General features: G+C 42.0%; 1 protein-coding gene across 8 annotated transcripts in view; it reads right to left on the bottom strand.

The window, feature by feature from the left end:
• THSD7A (thrombospondin type 1 domain containing 7A) overlaps positions 1–21,611 on the bottom strand; it is a 421,600-nt gene that overhangs the window by 197,560 nt on the left and 202,429 nt on the right. Inside the window, exon 1 of one of the 8 annotated variants that reach the window (XM_061586310.1) lies at positions 6,728–6,801. The exons of the other annotated variants lie outside the window; for them this stretch is intronic. Coding sequence (XP_061442294.1) covers positions 6,728–6,782 — 55 coding nt within the window. The 5' untranslated portion in view covers positions 6,783–6,801. Of the gene's footprint in view, positions 1–6,727; positions 6,802–21,611 lie in introns of those variants that run through there. 8 annotated transcript variants of the gene reach the window in all.

Raw genomic sequence — 21,611 nt, 5'->3', positions numbered from 1 at the left:
AGGTAGAGTTAATGTAATGGAATGTTATGATGAAAGCTGTATCAGTGCCTTGTTATTGGTCAATCCCATATGGGGTGGGGTTGGTAAAGGAAAAATAATTGTTCAAGGTTGAATTGGATATTCTATTGATATGCTTGCTTTTTGATGATGAAGATGATGATGATAATTGTGAATGAAAATTTGGCTGGAAAAGGGAAAAACTAAAGGGGTGTGAGAGAATGTTAGCATGTAGTGCAGAGGTGTGGACCCTTTCTCAGCCTGAGGACCCTATTTCTTTGCAGGCAGCCTTCCAGGAACCATATGACAGGTGTGGCCAAAGGCAAATGTGGTCCAACAATGGATTCCTTTCTTTTCCCCAAGAGGCTATATCCCAGTTTCACAAAAGTCAGAAGTTTCTACACACATAAATGCCTCTTTGTCCTCCATCCAAGCAAGCAAGGGGTATTATCACAGTTCAAGGACACATTCCAGATGGTGAAAGCTGCTGAAGGGGATGCAGAGCAGGAGTGGGGAGGGGTGTAGCCTCGGCAGTGGGCATAGCCAGAGAGAGTCCTGGGTGCTGGATAAGGAGCCCTGGAGGGCTGCATTTGACCCCTGGCCCAGGGGTTCCCTGTCTCTGATGGAATGGAATGGGCTGGAGGCAGGGTTGCCAAGCCCCTGGTTTTCACTCGGAGACTCCAGTTTTGGGGGGTCCTCTCCAGGTGTCGTGAGCCATGCTAGCCGGGGGTGCACCAATGCTCAGGAGGGGGGTGAGGAAGACTTGAACTGGGACATTCCAGCCGGGGAAGTACCCAGCAGCAGGACAGACATCGAAGTAGCCCCTGCTCTGGATGTTGATGGGCCACCTCTGGCGGCCCTAGACACCCCCCCAGGAGAGACCCGCATTCTGGCCACTCACTCCTCCTCCTGACGCACCACCTCTCCCCACATCCATGCCACTGCCAGACAGCTCTTCCCCCATACAGGGAGAGGACAGGACTGAAACGGAGGCCCCACCTTCACCCAGGTCCAGGAGGTAGAAGCGGTGGGAGATTCAACAAACCCAGCTCAAGAGGAGTCTGTGCTTACGCGCATGCCTCCAACCATGACTCAGCATACACACAAGCAGGGAGCCCACCCAGCCCTACTTAAGCTGGGGGAGGGGGGAGGGTTAGTTGTTGAGTCAAAGTCTTAATGCCTAGTTAGTTAGAGAGCGATGCTGAGTTCTAGGTAAGCCGTAGGTAGATTCATGAAGCGTGCTGAACTGAAATTTTCTCTTACTTCAATAAAATAAAAAACTACAGCTGTGTCTGAGTTTGAGTACCTCGAGTTTGGGCAGGACCTCGGGTCTGTGCATGTGTCACCCCAATATCTGGACTCTTAGTTTTCATTTTTTTAAAAAAAAATTAAGTTCCTAGGTGGTGTGGTCCAAGAGATATACACCAAAATGTCACATTCATCCCCCGCAACTTCTGTTAGCACCGGCTGCTCTAATCCCCACCCTTTCAGGTTTATAGCCAATAAGTGAAGTCGGGGTTGTAATTGACAAGAGATGTTGACTTCCAGGCAGTAACTAAAACCCATTGCAAGTTCTGAAAACAACTTCCCTTTCTTGCTTGTCTGCACATCAGGAATTCAAAAAGTGATAGCTTTCAGCAGCATCAAGAGTAATTTCTCTATGCAGGAGATCTAAAACAGAAGATCACAGCAGGATCTTGGAAGGCATGCACAGTAAACAATTTTAGTTAATAATAAAAGTGTACATGCAAAGTTTTTTAATTACTTGCAAAAATAGCATATTATACATTTTATCTTTCAAATAATTTTTGAACAGAAATTTTTTAAAGTATACATGCTACAGCTTATGATGCCATTACAACATGTTATACTTTTCTAATAATAAGGAGTCAAACAAGTTTACATTTTCCTGAACTGTTGAAGAGGGCAGTTTATTTAATTCATAGCCTGTTTTGAAAACCTTCCCAATATGAAGGTTTAATCCTATACGCACTTTTCTAGGAGTAAAGCTCCAATACTAATCCAACATACCTGGAAGTAAACCCCATTGAATTTAGTAGGACTTACTTTTGAGTAGACATACTTAGGATTGTGCTGCAAATCAATGGGACTTTTGAGTGAACATAGGAAAGGATTGTGTTGTAAATCTTTCTCTTCCCCTCCAATGCTTTTTTAAGCAATTTGGCAGGGCTTACTTAGGTGTCTCTGCTTTTATTGGTAGGAAATTAATACGGTTTTTTTTTTTAAAAATGTTTTTCAATGACCAACTGGTTTTGACAATAAACTATTATATGGCGTGTATATATATTTACATCTCCAGTGTATGTTTATATGGAATCTTTCCTACAGGCCTGTGAGGTAGGGTTGGAAACCAAGGCATCTCACACTAAGAAATAAATCCATTTAAAATTCAATAACCATAAAACAAGTATAAAGCATGATTCTGAATTTTGGGGTGGGTGACTGAAGTTCCTTATCACTTCGAGTTTGCAGTCCTGTGCATGTCTCCCTGTTTGAATAAGCCCCACTGAATACATTGGGGCTTGCTTCTGAGTAAACATGCATCAGACTGCACCATAAATATCTTTACAGTTTGTGAAATAATAAACATCTTTGATAGTCATGCTTATATAAATGTTTCTTCATACTATGTCCCAATAAATATCTGATTTCACACTATGTTTGCACAATATTACTTCCTCTACATTTTCAGTGTGCCCTTCTTCCTTGGGGAGTTCATGGTTCCCTTCTGTTGTTTTCATCCTGAGGGGCAGAACAGGCCAAGAGATGGTGAGTAGCCCATGGTCATCCAGTAAACTTTATAGCTCATTTCCATTTTAAAAAATTAATTAAAATAATTTACATGCAAGTAAAGTTTATTAGGTAGATCCACACAATACATTTAAAGCACATCCAACTTGCATTTAAAGCACATGACTTCCCCTAAAGAATCCTAGGAAGTGTAGTTTGCCCCTCACAGTTATAGTTCCCACCACCCATAACAAACTACAGCCCATGATTCTGTGGTGGGATTCATGTGCTTCAAATATGTGTTGAATGTGCTTTAAATGAATGGTGTGGATCTGCACTAGGCATGATGTGCAGTCGTTAATGAATTGAAAAGAACAATTCTAAAAGTTTTTTAAAAAAAAATAACAGGGGAAGGGTTGTAGCTCAGTGGTAGGGCATATGCTTTGCATGCAAAGCTCCAAAATTCAGTTTCAGGAAAAGACTATTGCCTGAAATCCTGGAGAGCCAATGCTAGTCCATGTCGTCAGTACTGAGCTAAATAGCACCAAATAGCCTGAGTTGGTATAAGGCAGATTCCTTTGTTCCTAAAAATGGAAAGAGACCCAAGAGCCACAGTGACTCTAAAATTTATATATGTGTTTTAATTACAACATTTTTATATACCACTTTAATGTAAAAAGTCTCAAGGCAGTTTACAGAAAGAATTAAAATAATAAAATTATTGGCAAAAACAGTTAAAGACAGGTGTTTAAAATATTCAAAATAATAAAACCAACAATGAGTTAAAATAGGTAAAAACATAATAGCTTCTACATGCCTGGATACGCTTGCCTAAACAAAAATGTTTTAGCAGGTGCCAAAAAGAGTACAATGAAGGCACCTGGTAATGTCAATAAGCAGGGAGTCCCAAAGTGTAGGTGCTGCCACACTAAAGGATCCATTTCTTCCAAAAGCAAAACAAATACTATGTGGGACCCAGAACATGGAAAGCACTCCTTGACCTTGGCCTGGTAGCAAATCAACAACCAGTGCAGATTTCTGAACAGAGGTATTATGTGCTGACAGGGTCTCACTCATGTCAGCAATTGTGCTGTAGCATTCTACACTAACTGCAGCTCCCAGGTCAGGGTTGTGCTGAAAGGGGATTTCTGTGACCTTGGCCAACTGGCTGCCAGTTGTTGATTTTTAGTTTTGGGTTTTGGTTAGAAACCCTGACTGGTTGTGGGATGCTCAGTTTCCTGCCTTACTCACAGCAATCTTGTTGTGGTTGGTATGGTATTGCATTTAGGAAATCATCTCTGTCTTTTCTTTTTGCTTTTCTATTTGCATTTCATTTGCCTCTGACATTACTCCCTTACATACATAGAAGCAACAACAGTGGTTCCATGTGCTCAGCTCAACCCCCTTAAACCCACTGATGTTGGTTGTATGACAGTTTGTTTCTTGCCCAATAGTAGTGGAAGAGAATTCACATACTGGGAAATATGGCTTCAATCGCTGTTGTTCCCAAGCTACTGCCTGTGAAGGTAGACCAAATCATGTGTGTTTTCTCTCTGTAAATTATTACTCACTGGAATTGGGTTAGCTGTCAAAATGAGTTTATAGTAGCCTACAGGGTAGGCAAAAAAAGGGTAGAGAATCTTCTTAACTCTTACTCATTTCTCAAACCTCTCTCTGCAATGAAGTGTCAAATCTGTAAAGAAGTTTGGAGCAGTCACGTTTAAGGCAGGCAGGGCTTTCCAGGCAGGGGGTTGCCACCCCTGCTTGGATATGCATATCTTTGCAGAGGAGTCTAGTCAAGCCTTACCAACAACACAATCTTAACCATATCTACTCAGAAATAAGTCCTGTTTTCTATCGGGCTTAGTTCCTTAGTAAGTGTGTTTAGAATTCCAGCCTTCAGGGGCATCCATCTTTCCTCCTGAGTGCTCCCATCTAACATCTCCACAACACTAGGCTCCTTTCTTCCTACAATGGCTTTCTGGTGAGGGCACTTGAACCCTTATTGCCAGAAGCAAGTTGGCTAGATTAAATATTCCCTACCCAGGCTTCATCTTTTAGCTAAGATTTCTATCTAATTTCCAATCAGAGAAATGTTTTTGTTTGAATTGTATGCGCCAAGCAATTGATGCTTAATGTATTATGCTTAATGATATCACTCAGGCCTGCCCCATGACATCACTTGGGGCTGCCCCATTACAACATTTGGACCTGCCACATGACATCACAAGAGCCTGCCCTCAAAATCTCAGGGTTTGGGATGCTTCTGACCTGGCAACCCTAGTTATGATACAGGCAGCCTTTATTCTGCCACCAGTTCGTGAATTATAAAAAGCATTCACTGGTCTTCAATAACTGTGAGATGTGGACTCACACAGATGTTGTAACAGAGTGCAGATTATCAACAGAATATGGCATTCTGTCTCTGTGCTGGGTGTCACAGAGGCTTTGAAGCAAACATTTCTCCAGAATACACACAGAGAGAAAGAACACTGGGTTGTCAAATATTTTGCTTTCAGACTCTAAAACCTTAAGCATGACATCCTTGCTAGCAATGCCAGCTGACAGAGGCAGATTCAGCACATGAAAAACCCTGTGTGTTTTTGGCAGATTAAAGTTTGAATTAGGGTTTCCAAGTTTTAGCTACTTAGCCAGCAATATAAATGTATGTTTTAAGGACAAATACATTTCAGCAAGATTACCCTAGTTTATCTTTAATTGTTGCAGTATTTATTTTATTCAAACTATATTATGTACAGGGAGATTGCAAGGGGGGGGAGTATGGACTTTTACAGAAGAACACTACCAAAATTTAGAGGAAGGAAATAAAAATGTGTAACATCCCAATGCAATGCAATATTATCACAGCCGAAAGCAAAGCAAACTCCTTCCCCCTCCATATTGCAAGTCTTTGTCTTATCACATCACCATACCTTGCATATTCTGTGTGTGTCCAATTAACCAGACCTCCTTTATGGACCAGACTGTTGCCGTTGCTAGTCTGGATTGAGCATTACTGCTTTTGTGCCCTAGAGTCTTGAAGCAACCCCACGTTCAAAATAAACTATGGCATAACAAACCATTCTTGATGAGCTAAAACTTGTCATCCCTTTAACCAATCTATTCCTGAAACTGCAGATGGTAAGCAAATAGAATTACATTATTACAGCGTAATGCAAGACCTGAAGCAATGTGTATGAGAAAAAAAGTGCTTTCAAGTGTTGAACTAAAAAAGGTGATAAATGACAGCATAAATTTAGCCGTATCTCTAGCTCTGATGGCACGAGGCTTAAGCAAGGGTTTAAATCGGTCCATAAAACAAAATTCAAACAGAGCGCCTAAGAACCTAGAAGGTTTTTATAAAGTATTTTACAGTACAGTCTTAGGAGCTGCTGAGCTGAGGCAGGAGCTTGTTAAGTGCCAGAGAGAGGAACTCAAAAGCAACAGAAGGAAGAGGAAAACTTCAAGGGCCTTGTCTGCATGGTGGAGCAATGAAAAGTGGCAGCAGTATAAAAATGAAATTCTGCAGCTTTGAAAATAAAGCATTACATTTCCACACACATTTATTTCCCCATGGTTGCACAGGCAGCCAAGGATCACTTCAAACTTTTTTTTCCTGGAGGCCTCTGTGACTGGACTGGCTCAATTTCTCTGATCTGGGCATTTGATTAAGAAAAGCAGACAAGGGAGAAGTCCAGTAAGTACATGAGATCCTATGCACGGGGGCATAGTCTGAAGGCATACGATAGAGCAACCTTGCTGAAGGTATGCAGATCTGGGTCTGGTCAGTGCCTGAATGAGACTGTATGCATGCCATCCTGAGTTCTATCAGGAAGGCAAAATATACAAGTAACAAAGATGCGGTTGTGACCACCAGCTTAGATGGCTTTAAAAGGGGATTAGACTCATTCATGGTGGATAAGGAAAGCAATGGCTACCATGATGACTATATATTGCCAGTATAAGAGAGGCAAGGTACCTAGGAGAATCAGTCTTTGGTATTCATGTCCTTCTTGTGAGCTTTCCGTAGGCATCTTGTTGGCCACTGTGGGGAACAGGGTGCGGGACAAGGTAACAATTTGGCCTGATTTAGCAAGAATCTCTTAAAAAGAGAGAGAGAGAGATGTTATGGGCATATATACTTGGGAGTTGTAGTAACTCACATCATGGGAACCTGCTACCTTAAACATGTATACAAATCCTCTTCTAAAGGAAGCATTAAGGGGAAGGGCTATAGCTCAGTGGTAGAGCATCTGTCTTGCATGCAGAAGGCCCCACATTCAATCCCCAGCATCTCCAGGTAGTGTTAGCAGAGAACCATGCCTGAAATCCTGGACAGTTGCTGCCAGTCAGTGTTAACATTACTTAGCTAGGATGGACCAATAGTCTGATTCAGTATAAGGCAGCTTCCTATGTTCCATTGTATATTACAGCACCTTCACATTTGTTAGCATAGTAGCCTAAGGGAGGAATACAGATGTAGCCTGTCTAGTTCACTACACAATAAATGGTTCCTAGACACACTGGAGGCTGGTCCATTAGGGCAAGTGGAGCAGTGCCCTACCAACTTCAAACTGCCCTCAGTCAGCCCCCACCTGCCTGCCTTCTTACTTACAACCAGTCTAGGGGGTGACACTGCCTCTCAGTTTCCTCCTCCTTAGTCGCAGTTTCCCCTTTTAGAACTCAGCAGGGAAGAGGATGGGGACAACAGAATTAGTTGGCTCTGCCTGTCGCTGACTTTGGCTCCACATACAGTCAGGTGCCTTGCCTTTTGGGCACCACCAGTCCCAATGGGCACCAGCGGCCACTGACTAGCAAAAGGTGTAGTCATCCAGGGTCTCAGGTGCTCTTAGACCTTTTATCTTTTGGAGAGCAAGATTCCAGCCAGGTCCCTATGTCTCCAGCACCTAATTGTCAATCAGCATGAAAGAGGAGTGTGCTGGCCACTGAGAAGAGTCTTCTAACATGCTTTGCTTTCTTTTCCTGCTGATTGGGGTCAATAAGAATGAAAGGAGGTGAGTTGGCCACTGAGAAGTCTCTTCTCATTAGCTAACACACTCCCCTTTTGCACTGATTGGCTCCTAGGGACATCTGTTGTTGTGGGAGAAGGCACATGCACGAAGGACTGAGTATGACGATGATGATGGAGAACAAGTAAGGGAGGGGACATGGCTGTGAGGGGCATGGCATGACAATCATGAAGGGGTCCTGCACTTCTGAATTTACCACTATACTACTGCTGCTTAGACAGCACCACGTCAGACTGCAGGCAGGAGGTTGCATGACTGAGTGCTTCCCTACTACTGCTGCTGCTACTATTATTGAATCTTTGTTGTTGTTGTTTTGTTGTATGTGCCTTCAAGTTGATTATTATTTATGGCAACCCTATGAATCAGCGACCTGCAATAGCATCTGTTATAAACTACCCTGTTTAGATCTTGTAAGTTCAGGTCTGTGGCTTCCTTTATGGAATCAATCCATCTCTTGTTTTGCCTTCCTCTTTTTCTACTCCCTTCTGTTTTTCCCAGCATTATTGTCTTTTCTAGTGAATCAGGTCTTCTCATGATGTGTCCAAAGTATGATAACCTGTTTCATCATTTTAGCTTCTAGTGATTGCTCTAGTTTAATTTGTTCTAACACCCAATTATTTGTCTTTTTCGCAGTCCATGGTATCCGCAAAGCTCTCCTCCAACACCACGTTTCAAATGGGTTGATTTTTCTCTTATCCGCTTTTTTCAACCTTCACATCCATACATAGAGATTGGGAATACCATGGTCTGAATGATCCTGACTTTAGTGTGCAGTGATACATCTTTGCATCTGAGGATCTTTTCTAGTTCTCTCATAGCTGCCATCACCAGTCCTAGCCTTCTTCTGATTTCGTGACTATGGTCTCCATTTTGGTTAATGACTGGGCCAAGGTATTCCTTGACAAATTTAATCTCCTCATTATCAACTTTAAAGTTACATAGATCTTCTGTTGTCATTACTTTAGTCTTCTTGACATTCAGCTGTAGTCCTACTTTTGTGCTTTCCTCTTTAACTTTCATCAGCATTAGTTTCAGATCATTACTGGTTTCTGCTAGTAGTATGGTATTGTGTGCATATCTTAAATCATTGATATTTCTCCCTCCAATTTTCACACCTCCTTCATCTTGATCCAATCCTGCTTTCCGTATGATATGTTCTGCGTATAGATTAAACAAAGAGGGTGATAAAATACACCCGTCTCACACGCTTTCTGATGGGGAACCAATCAGTTTCTCCATATTCTGTCTTTTCAGTAGCCTCTTGTCCAGAGTATAGGTTGCACATCAGGACAATCAGATGCTGTGACACCCCCATTGCTTTTAAAGCATTCCATAGTTTTTCATGAACCACACAATCAAAGGCTTTGCTGTAATCTACACAGGGTGATTTTTTTTCTGAAATTCCTTGGTCCGTTCCATTATCCAACATATGTTTGCATTTTTTCTGGTACCTCTTCCTTGTCTAAATCCAGCTTGAAAATCTGGCATTTCTTGCTCCATATGTGGTAAGAGCCTTTGTTGTAGAATTTTGAACATTACTTTACTTGCATGGGATATTAAGGCAATAGTGTGATAATTACTGCATTCCCTGGGCTCCTCTTTCTTTGGAATTATGATGTATATTGAACACTTCCAGTTTGTGGGCCATTGTGTTCTTTTCCATATTTGGTGACAACTTTTTGTTAAAATTGTGACAGATTCCATCTCATTAGGTTGTATAATATAGAGAAGCATTCAAAACTGAATTCTCCCACCTGCAATCTTTAGCGGTACATTTCAGGAAAGGATTTCTGCATAATGAGGTGCTGTTGCTGCTGCTGCTGCTGCTGCTGCTGCAGGAGGGAGAGGGGCACTAAACAGAGCCTCTTAAAAATTGGGCAATTATCAGTTCCATAGGCAGCCTTCTATTATAGAAGTGGACAACCAAATTTGTATACTTTGAAATAGCACAGAGAAAGCAATACGTTACACAATAAATATAATTAAGTTTTATTTATTGGGTCCAAAAGAACACTCACAGGAAATGTGGTAGTTTGAAACCTCTCTTTGCTTTATATTATACTATTCTGCCTGACTCTGAGGATAAGCGAACTAATGTGGAAATGATAGTATTTTGCTGCACGATGGGCCAAGCTTGATAGATGTATAAAGCTTTTTACATGGCAAGGAGATAAAGAGGATCTAACAGATTATGAATTAACCTCAGCTGCAGAATAACTCAAAAATATTACTTATGAAAAGCTTTTTATTTTAATCACAAACAAAGACAATACTGATGCACACTGTTGTACACAACTGATTTAAAGCTTAAAGCTCTCAGGTATTAAATATGGAGTAAAGCAGAGGTGGCCCTCCAGATGTTTTTTGGACTGCAACTTCCATCAGCCCTAACCAGCATGGGAGTTGTAGGCCAGCAATATCTGGAGGATGCTAAAGGTTAGCCACCCCTAGAATAAATAAAGTAATGAAGGCTGCAGTCCAATGCTTTCTTATCTAGAAAGAAGTCCCACTGAATTCAGTAATTCTTAACAGACATGCATAGAACTGGGCTGCATGCAATTCATTCAGAAATAGAAACATTAATACAAGTCCTATGTAGACATAACTGACAATATTTTTGTTTTGCTAAGAATTAGGTTTCTTACTGAGATTATATTAATTATAAACCTCAAAATGCAAGATAATTCATTATAAATCAGGAAATATTATTTTTGTATAATTGACAGTTACAAACATTACTGCAGTTTACACGGCATCCCTGTACTTCTTGGGAAGCAAATCCATAATTTTTATGTGAAATGTTAAATAACTGTCACTGAAATAGCACTACAAAAAATGTCATCTGCAAGCCTCTAATACATTTCATATTAAAACTAAACTCAGTTTTTCTGATTCGTATGAGATGTTACAAAATTAAATAAAAATATATTCACTAATAGGCAAAAAAACGTGCGGTTTAAAAACACACCTATAGACCACAGATATTTCTATCAAACTTTTAAAAGCAGGGAAATTGGGCAGCTACAGTGAATGCAGTAGGGGAGCAGGACACCTGACCTCCTCTCTAAGATATTGTACTGCCCTACAAATTTGTCAAAATGCAAACACAATTTGGGTTGGTCTTTCACAGTCCAATCCACTTCCTTTGTAGCTTAGAAGAATTTGGTAACATGTGCCTCTGGGCATACACTGACAGCATGTTACACCAGGTCATACTGTTAGCACATCTAGCTCAGCACTGTTGTCTAGAAGTAGCAGCAATGTGGTTGTGGTAGGAATGCTAGATTGTGAAGAGAAAAGGGTGGATAGATTGAGGAGGTTAGTTAGTAGAGTTACCAGGTCTCCAGTTTTTCGGCGGAGGCTCCAGTTTTTTGGGGGGCCCTCCGGCTCTCCGGCTAGCACCCCTTAATCTCTGGACTCTCAGCTTCAATTTTTTTAAAAAAAAATAAGTTTCTAGGTGGTCTGGTTCCCAAGATATACACCAAAACATCAGCCGCCCCCCACGACTGTTTAATCTATTTAACTGATACAATGCTGAAGTTGGTTCCTAGTTCCCAGTTCCTTATTTGCTTGAAAGTTCAAAACACTAAAAAAGAAGAGTTGACAACTACAGGAACTTCAAACTAAAATTAACATGTCTCTAAACCCCAAAATATATGTTGGGGTACCCTGTATGATATGTCACTGTGATCGGGGGACTCTCCCCATCAAGAATAACAATACATTTATGCAATCAGAATCATCAGGCTTCTGATATTATCATAAATACATAATGATGTCATAAAATCAAAAAAAATAAGTACCTGGGGGTGCCCACCCCAAAATCTGCTCTGGGCTAGGACAAATCATATACCCCAGGAAAGGGGAGGGTGTCCTCTATGAGATGCCACTGCGTCCTGCCTGGCCCAGAGCTTCTGCTGGGCGCAGGGGAAGGATGAGGGCATCTATGTAAAATCAAAGCAGACCAAAACATACAGGAAAAAATAAGTAACTGGGGGTGCCCACCCCAAACTCTGCTCTGGGCCAGGACAAATCATATACCCCAGGAAAGGGGAGGGTGTCCTCTATGAGATGCCAGTGCATCCCATCCAGTCCAGAGCTTCTGCTGGGCGCAGGGGAAGGATGAGGGCATCTATGGAGACAGAAATGGTAGAGAATCTTCTTACTCTTACTCATTTCTCAGACCTCTTTCTGAAGTGAAGGGTCAAATCTGTAAAGAAGTTTGGAGCAGCCACATTAAAAGATAAGGGCAGAGCATTCCAGGCAGGGGGTTGCCAACCCTGCTTGGAGATGGATGTCTTTGCAGAGGATCCCAAGTCAAGCTTTACCAACAGCACAATCCAAACTATATCTACTCAGACGTAAGTACTGTTGAGTTCTATGGGGGCTTAGTCCCATAGTATGTGTGTTTAGAATTGCAGCCTTCAGGGGCATCCATCTTTACTCCCAAATGCTCCCATATAACATCTCCACAACACTAGGCTCCTTTCTTCCTACAGTGACCTTCTGGTGACTGGACTGGCCTGAAGCCACTTAAACCCTTCTTGCCGAAAGCAAGTAGGCTAGATTAAATGTTCCCTACCCAGGCTCCATATTTTAGCTAAGATGTCTAGCTTAATTTCCAGTCAGATTTTTTTTAATTGTACGCTCCAAGCAACTGTGATTGATGCTTAATGTATCATGCTTAATGACATCACTTGGGCCCCCCCCGTGACATCACTTGGGCCCGCCCCATGACATCACTCGGGCCCGCCCCTAAAATCTCAGGTTTTGGGATGCTTCTGACCCGGCAACACTATTAGTTAGTGCTTTTAGGCCTTGGGATGATCATCAGAACTGATGACTTAGCGTACACTTGGGGAATGAGAGCGGAGCAGAATATGGATCAGGGCGCACATGCACACATACACTTGCCTGTCCTGCAAACATCTTCAGGCGTGCATGCATTTCGGCACGTGGGAGGGGGGAAGACTTCCACTGCTGCAGCATCTTGGAGAAAGAGATTGGGGAGGCAGAATGTAGGTGGAAGAAAGAGGGTATGCTGGCACACACACTAAGCCTCAGAGACGGGGGTGAGCAAGTCCTGAGCTTCCTCGCTGCTCCTTGGCTCTATCTGGGCCAAAGGCAAAATCTGGGTGGCCTTGCAAATAAGAATAATTTTTAAAAGGAGTTGGCAGTGCATCAGGAGCCAAGAAAGGCAGGCAGGCTTGCTGCCAGGAAGGCAGGGGGAAAGCAGCCTTTCCTTGCAGCCTTGCTTCTTTTTGCTTCACGAAAAGCCCTCTCCTCTCTTTTTGAGCAAGGGCGTCGTCAGCAGCGAGAAGATGTGAGTCAGCAACAGTAATCCCCTCTTCTTCCTGGTAGCTCCACCCTCAGCCTCCTTTGGCATCTGCCACATGTTTTACAGGCACACTCGTGCCCTCGGCATGCCTGAAACACGCTTTGCCACTTCAGCAAAAGTCCTCCCCTGTCGTTTGGAGCAAGGCGGGGGGGGGGTGTTGTCTGCAGTGGCAGTGGGGAGGAGACAGCATCCAGGGAATGAAGACTTTAAAAGTAATAATAATAATAATTCATTTCTTTACTGTTCACGGCCCCCCGGATTACTTCACAGCCCTCAGGTTGGGAATCATTGGGTACATGTCTACTCTAAAGTAAGTCTCTTTGTGTTTAATGGGGCTTACTCTCAGGTAAGTGGGTATAGGGTTGCAGCCTAGGCTTTGGTTTAAGGTTGGTATTGGGAGAAGGCACCTTGCTGTGTGGCAGGCAGAACTTCAACAGGTTAAGCCTGTTGTAGTATGGAAATGCAATTTATGGGAAACACCACCTGTTCACAGTCTGTTGGTCAGGCTTTTTATTATGTGTCTGTCCAATGATTAATTTGTGAGGCTTCCACTCCACTCACAGAAAAGGACACAAATTTGCATATGGCACAAAGCATATGAAATTTTGATGTAAATCTATGTCCTTGTTTGCAAGTGAGTTGGAGGCCCAAACCACATATAGTGTACTGGGCTAAGAAAATCCTGTTGGCACCTCTGCCCCAAACAACCAGTAATCCAGCCCCATCAGTTGATCCCTGCAAAAGATCATATATTGTGGCTTCTTCTGTCATAGAATGAAATTACACAGACCCTGTGAAGGCAATGATTTCCAAACAGAGATGACAGTGTGGCATACGCAATACATTGGAGAATGCAGTTCTTGTATTGTGGAATAACAATTCATTGTAAGCAGAACACATATGCATTTGTTAAGAAAATCGTACGTTGGTTAGGGTGGAAAAACCCCACACAGCTTCTAGCACCAAAGAGCCCTCCTAATTTATTCAGCAAATAATCCTAGCCAAGCGAATTAGGAGGGGAGGTAGAAATGTGTGTTTTTCTGAGAGTTGAGGTTGCTATAGAGATTACACCAATTATAGACATTACAGTGCTATTTCACTATTTTAAAAAAGAAAAAGAAGAAAATAAAGAAAATCAGTAATACTGCAAAATGGAAAGCGTTATTCGGTCAATTAGGATAGGTGATTCAAGGGGCAATTAACAGGCTAGTCCACACTGATCCCCCAGCCAGGACCAAAAGGAAGCAACAGAATGGGCAGAAGATGAAAACAGGAACCTGTCAATTAAGGCACAGGAACCCGTAAACACCTCAACAGCACTTTGCCTGTCCACACTTCATAAGGCTGGCACTGCAAAACAAGAGCAACTCCCATTTGGTCCTCTTTGCATAGGGACAGAGATAGAGAAAGAGTCCTCCTAGCTGGCTAGGCTGCCACTGACCTGTGATCATCTTTTCTGTCTTGTCTTCCTTCCGTGTAAACTGGTATGTCTCAGGGAGCTATTCTCACCTCTGACTCACCTTCCCGTTTGTCTTCTCTGCAGACCACTGGAGAAGGAGCCATGTTTTCTGTCTCCTCTACTCCAGCACGAGGGGCAAAGTCCAAGCATGGCCATTGCAGACTCCAACTTAGTTAGCTAGACAGGAGTAGTAGTCTGTATTTCTATTAATAGCACTTAGTTAGCTAGGTAGAAACAGCAGTATGTATTTCTATTAATAAAGTAGTATTTTCTTAGTTTGAAACCAAGTCTAAGTCTGAGTGATTGAAAGCAAGGTAAAAGCTCAATTTCTCAGGTAAAATCACACCCACGCAGCACAGAATGCTGAGCAAGCTACGCTAAACTAAACTCTGATAATTTACTAAAACTCTGATTGGTATACTAGCCATTAGAGCCATCAAAAATGACCACAAATCAGGTTGGGGGGAAAATACAGAAGAATAGCACAGAAAACATCAGACTGCTACAATCTGACAATATTGCCTAGATTCTCTGTAAAAAATGAGTGAACAAAGGATCACAATTCCAGAGATAAAGGATGGTACAGAAGCAAAATTAGAATGAGCAACACAGCCAGCAGCTTAGATATTACTGAATGTTATCATTTAGAGAGAATTGTATCTAGCATTCTCACTGGGAAACAGATTATGAAACTCCACTGTCCTCAAATGTAGAAAGTGGGGGCAGAGAGGATGCAGAGATCAGGGCTTATAGGATGAAAAATAAGTTGCTGGCTACACTTTCTATGGTACAGAAAAAAGTCTCTTGGAGCTATACAAAAAAAGCCATAGAGCTGCAAATCTGTATAGGCTTTGGAAGTGTAGAAACAGCCAGATCAAAGGATACCCTGCAGGCTCTAGTCACAGAACCTGTGACAAAATGAAGAGCAGACATTGACAAGGTTATATCTGGCACTAAGAATACCCAGGAAGCACTCATCAGTAGAATACTGTGCAATATGTAAAGCACATAAATGGTGCAAAAGTATACATCCCACTATTTTTTCTCCTTTACTGTATATACAACTACATCCCCAATGCCAAATTTCAACCAATAAGCTTTCAGCTTGGTGAGCCAGGTTTTTCCTTTTTTTGTGAGCCCACAGGAAGAGACTACCATTACATTTTTTTCTCAAGGCATTCTAAAAAGGGGAAGGATCACTGTACAAAGGAGAATAGATTTACATTAATGACATGAGTTCACAGCCAGAACAGAAGATATTTCACTTTGTATGCATGAAAAATATGCAGTAATTCTAAGAGGCTTGTGTAAGTATGGCTTTATTCTAATCCATAAATAACTAGAGAAAGAATTAGTTCAGTAACGTTTGAAATCACATTCCTTTTCTCTTCTGATGAGCCAAGATGGTAGCCAAGATAATCAGACTCAGCAAGAATAAATGTGACTTTGGCTAACCTTCAAAAGGAAGAAAATTCATTTTAAGCCAGCGTAAAAATAGCAGAGTAGGGAGGAGAGCCTGGCTGGAAGTCCAGAGTCTGTGAGTTCAAATCCCCGCTCGTGTCTCCTGGGTTCCATGTGTTGGCATTAGGCCATACTGCCTAAGGATATTTTCATCAGGTCTGGAAAGTTACAAGCATGTGTTTTGAGAAGCAGTCTTATCTGCCATGTCTGGCCTGAGAGAGCAGACTTGAAGGTCAGACAGGTTGTCATGGTAACGGGAGATAACAGCTGGGAAAGTTGTAACAGAGTCCATGTGTTGTTCTCTCTTCTGAATTATGCCTCTGAGCTGAGAGGCTGTGTTTTGTGTTTATCTATGGAGAGAGATGTACCAGAAGGGGGGTGACTGAAGAATCTCTACATGTATTTACTCTTAAGCCTCTGGCCTTAATGTCTTTCAATAAAGACTCTTAACATGCTCTGAAGAAGTTTCTTGCTCAACTTAACTCCAACGTAATATATGCTGTTTCACACAACAACGCACACAAGCCAACACCATGGGCCAGCTAAAGATCACCCCCACACTGAGTGGCTCACGGGTTATGTGCCCTGCCACCTGTGCAGCTGTGGGCAAGCTGCATAGTCCCAAGGAGCCCAGTTGCCCCCCAGCTGGCAGTTGCGGACAAGGAAGGGGCTGGCTTGTGCAGCTGTGGCAAGCTGAGCAAGCCCTAGCCAGCTGGGGAGGACTAGCCTCAGAGGGAAGCAATGGTAAACCCCCTCTGAATACCGCCTACCATGAAAACCCGATTCATAGGGTAGCCATAAGTCGAGATCGACTTGAAGGCAGTCCATTTCGATTTTCAAGAATATGGTATTGGAAATTATTTGTTCACTTTCACAATCTATAAGAAATATTAACACAGCCAGGACTAATCTGCCCTGGCATACAAGTTTTTCAATGCAAGATTTATTAAATTAATTAAAAATCACCCAGGCATTTTTTTTAACTTTTAAAGTGCAGACGATGAAGGTCAGAGTATAGGGCAAGGTCAGTAACAGGATTATAGGTCCTCTGTGAACATGGCTGATTTTTTAATTAATTTCAAGAGATTATGAGAACTCTCAAAGAAAAAAGTCCAAAAGCGGTCTGGGTTTGTTTCCTCTCTCTTTAGACTTTCAACTCTCTATTCTCTCTGACGGTTTTGTGTATCACCATGAATATTGAGAGGGCTATTGAGCAAGTTCAGGACTATAAATTTTGTAAGGTTTTGTTTTGAAATGAGCTTACTGGAAGCATCAGAATGGCATGGGGGGTATTTTCAATTTGACATTGCGGAATGTGAAAAATCCACGCTGGCTATAGTATACAGCCACTTTCATGGCTGTATAATCAACCTGAAAAAGTCAGACTTCCTTCAGACTTCCTTCAGACTCAACAAGATCTCCAAGGCCCTGACCAGGAAGTGAGGATAATGTCGGGCACGCTCAGTAAGAATCAACTGTCAGTGTTCTAAAAGCCAGACTCACAGCTGCTGGGCTTGGCTGATCAGGTGGCCACACCCTCACCAGACTTTGATTTCACGCAAGACAGTCATGGCTTCCCTCAGAGAATCCTGGGAAGTGTAGTTTGTGAAGGGTGCTGAGAGGAGGCTCCTATTCTGCTGACAGATCTCCAGTGGCCAGAGTGGTTTAACAGTCAGCTGCTCTGATTGAAGCTCTGTGAGGGGAACAGAACATCTCCTAGCAACTCTCAGCACCTTTCACTAACTACGCTTCCTAAGATTCTTTAAGAGAAGCCATGGCTGTCTACAGTGAAATAAAGGTCTGGTGTGAATATGGCCAGGGACAGCTTTAGTTTAAATTTTGGTGGGAGGCTACATGTGCCTGCTGTGGAATAAAAAGGTGGGAGAAACACTGAAAAGCAATGATACTGTTCACAATGTTTTCCTTTTGGAAAGGAAAGGGGCTTCCCCTCTGCCCAGTGCCCATCCATACAATCTCCTCCCCTCCCTGCTCCTCCCCCTCCCCTCCCTGCTCCTCCCCCGGGTCAGTGTTGGACTACAACCTGGGAGACCAGGGTTCGAATCCCTACACAGCCGTGAAGCTCACTGGGTGACCTTGAGCCAGTCACTGCCTTTCAGCCTCAGAGGGAGGCAATGGTGAAACCACCTCTGAATACCGTTTAACATGAAAACCCTATTCACAGGGTCACCATAAGTTGGGATCAACTTGAACGCAATCCATCTCCATTCTCAAACATGATTGCACAGAAATAAATCCCAATGAACTCAAAAAGTATGCAACTGATCAACCCCACCCTCCTTTCTCCTCCCTCCTATCCCCTCCCTCTTGCCCCTTCCCTCCCCCTCAAATCATCTCCCCTTCCCCTCTCCCTGGTCAGTTTTACCTATCTTAAGCATGATTGCACAGGAGTAAATACAATTGAACATAATAAGCATGCAAATGATCAAATCTGCACTACCCTGCCCCTTCCTTTGACCCACCCCCTCCTTCCCTCTCCCCTTCCTTTGCTCCTCCCCCATGGTCACCTTTACCTATGCTAACCATGATTACATAGGAGTAAATCCCATTGAACTCAATAAGCATGCAAATGATCAGACCAGGCTTTCCCCTCCTTCCCCTCTCCTCTCCCTTCCATCTTCCTTCTTCCCTGCCCACTCCAGCCATCCCTCTCCCCCCCCCGGTCAGTTTTACCTATCGTAAGCATGATTGCAGGGGAGTAATTCCCATTGAACTCAGTAAGCATGCAAATGATCACTCCATTCTCTGCAAGCTTGCACAGGATCCCATTTCTTACCTCCCAGATTAAAAAGCAAAGAAATTCACTAATATTCACTAATTGCGGTTTAAGAATGTACCTATAGCCAACAGATATTTCTATCAAACGTGCACCTGCAATCAGCTCAAATAATAGAAACAAGACATGTGCTGTGCTGATCTTGTTTTAGCAGGGAGGAAGCAACATTATTAAGACAGTTGACATAGTTCAGATAGTCACTTTAAATATGTCTGATTTCCTTTGCAATTTTAGTGAAGTTTCCTATAGGAAATCATTTTCTTTTGCTTCTGTTTCTGTGAATACGTGAAGTACAGCAACACTTTGCAAGATTTACACTAAAAAAAACTCCAAAAATAATTGTGGAATAATGGCACTAACTATTCTGCAGAATAGTCTCCAGTGGACATCAGGAGTGTCTCAGTTTGCACAAGATAAAACAGTGGAAGGTGATGTATATTCTAGCAAAATGCTAGGTGTGCTGTATGTTTTTAATTGACCGTGCCCACCTTGCCTTAAATGAAGTGGTTTAAACATAGCAGGCTGAAAACATGCATCTTGGGCAGGCTAAGTTTGTTTTTTTCCAACAGCTAGAGTCATTGCTGAAGTAGCACCATATTGGAATCAGTCTGATTTTACATCAAACTGCAGTTTCAGATTCAACTGTTAATGCACCCAAAATAGAAATAGAACATAACCTCAGATTTGAAGCACAAAAGGCTGTCTTCATCATTATATGGCACTGACCAATAAAAAGGCTTTGAACTTAATAAAAATAAATTTGACACAGGTTTCTAGGATGAATAATGAGAGAAATCAAATTTTCTAGATTAGATTCTCTGTAGAAACAACAGTAACACAGGTATGAAGCAAAGTAAGAACACCAACAAACATACAAAAATGTAATTCTCCATCTTTGGAGATGGCAGGTATTGCTACCACTCACCATATGCTCAGAGGCACGTTAGCAAATTCTTCCAAGCTACACAGGAAGTGGATTGAACTGTGAAAGACCAACCCAAATTGTGTTTGCATTTTGACCAATTTGTAGGGCAGTCCAATATTTCAGAGAGGTCAGGTCTCCTGCTCCCCTAGTGCATTCACTATAGCTGCCCAATTTCCCTGCTTTTTAAAATTTGATAGAAATATCTGTTGGCTATAGGTACATTCTTAAACCTCAAGGTTTTTTGCCTATAATAATATTACTGAAATCTGCCCTGCCAGTTTCCTCCCAGGATTTTAAGTTCCATTTTACTAGATCTCCTAGATTTGCTAGAACTATCAAAATCCATATGCTTTAGAGCACTGTTCTTCAACCTTGGGTCCTCAGATATTGTTGGACTACACCTCCCATTATCCTTGGCCACTGGCTAAGCTGGCTGGGGTTGATGGGAGTTGCAGTCCAACAACATCTGGGGATGCAAGTTTGAAGAACAGTGCTTTAGAGGGATAATAAGATCATCCCTGGTTTGTAGCCAAAGTTTCCAAGCTCTTGAAAATGAATTTTGATATTTTTCAAGTAAATCTCTAGGGCTGAGTCCCTAAATATAATTGTCAGGAAATATTCCACTGAATTCAGTGGGCTTTATTTCTGAATGATCATGTTTAAGATGGAGCTGTACATTAAATTCCTAGACGGTTGCTGGTGCATTATTTAACATGCCATAAAATCCATCTTAGCTGACAACATATATGAATTAAAGTTTGTTCAAATTCATCAGGCCAAAGTTGACCGCTAGAACAAGTGAGGCATATTAATAACTTAGCTTTGGGCAACTCTATTGTTCTTTTTAGAATCCTGTAATTTCACGATCTGCTTTCATTTATCTGAAAAACTGACACATTACACTCTAGAACTAGGCAAAGAAAAAGTTCCCAAGATGCTGAAAAAATAGATGCCTTCTGTCAGTTTTCCTGTGTGAATTTTACTCTGATTTGCTAAATACATTCGATATGGTTATCTAATGCATTTTTAATTTCAAAGTGAGAAATATCTACTAGAGGAGATATACAGTCATTGAACAGGAAACATAAAAATTGATTGCCATTGACACAGCACAAAAATGTGTATAGCATGGTGCTGTGATTAATAAGCCCTGTCTGCACTCAGCTACGATCAAGAGACGAAGATGACAAATGCGATACCAAGTTGAACTGCCCTTATTGGCTAAAGCAGCATCTCATATAATACAGCACAATGGATACTTTATTGGCACTAATTTATTGAGTTTGATTGGATACAGATGGTTGGACTTTTAACTTCACAGAAGAACCGAATAAAGCAAAAACAAATCTGACAGTATCATATTGACAATCATACCCTATCCTCTGAAGGAGGAATCCTTAAAGTCAGCTATAAAATAAGAGAAGATCCTTCCCTCTCCAGTCTTTAATGTAAGGCAAAAGGTGGGATTTTGCTCAAGAAAGCAAAACAAGAAGGCTGCTCACTAAAAGTAGGCAAAAGCTAGTGTGACGGACATTTAGAAGACATTTCTTTAGATGCTTCTGAAAGTATTAGAGATGTCACTGTGTGTTTCAGTTGTCCTTCAGGCAAGAAGGTTAACTCATTACCGGGAAAAACCATGAGAGGTGAAGTCCTCCAAAATCAATAATGAACTGGGATTAAAGATAAGTTTCAGGAGAAACAAGTTCAATTAAAACAGCCCTCAACATGGATAATTAGTAGAGAGGTAAGGGTAGCCTGGGACAAAGAAACACAGGACCTCTTGCCAAAGAGGTGAACCGAAGATCCATATCAGCTTGAACTGTAGCGGAAAACCTTCATCTTGACAAGATGCATCT

Source organism: Rhineura floridana, chromosome 10 (genome assembly GCF_030035675.1).
Source record: "Rhineura floridana isolate rRhiFlo1 chromosome 10, rRhiFlo1.hap2, whole genome shotgun sequence".
NCBI lineage: Eukaryota > Metazoa > Chordata > Lepidosauria > Squamata > Rhineuridae > Rhineura > Rhineura floridana.
This window is presented reverse-complemented; position numbering and strand designations above follow the sequence as displayed.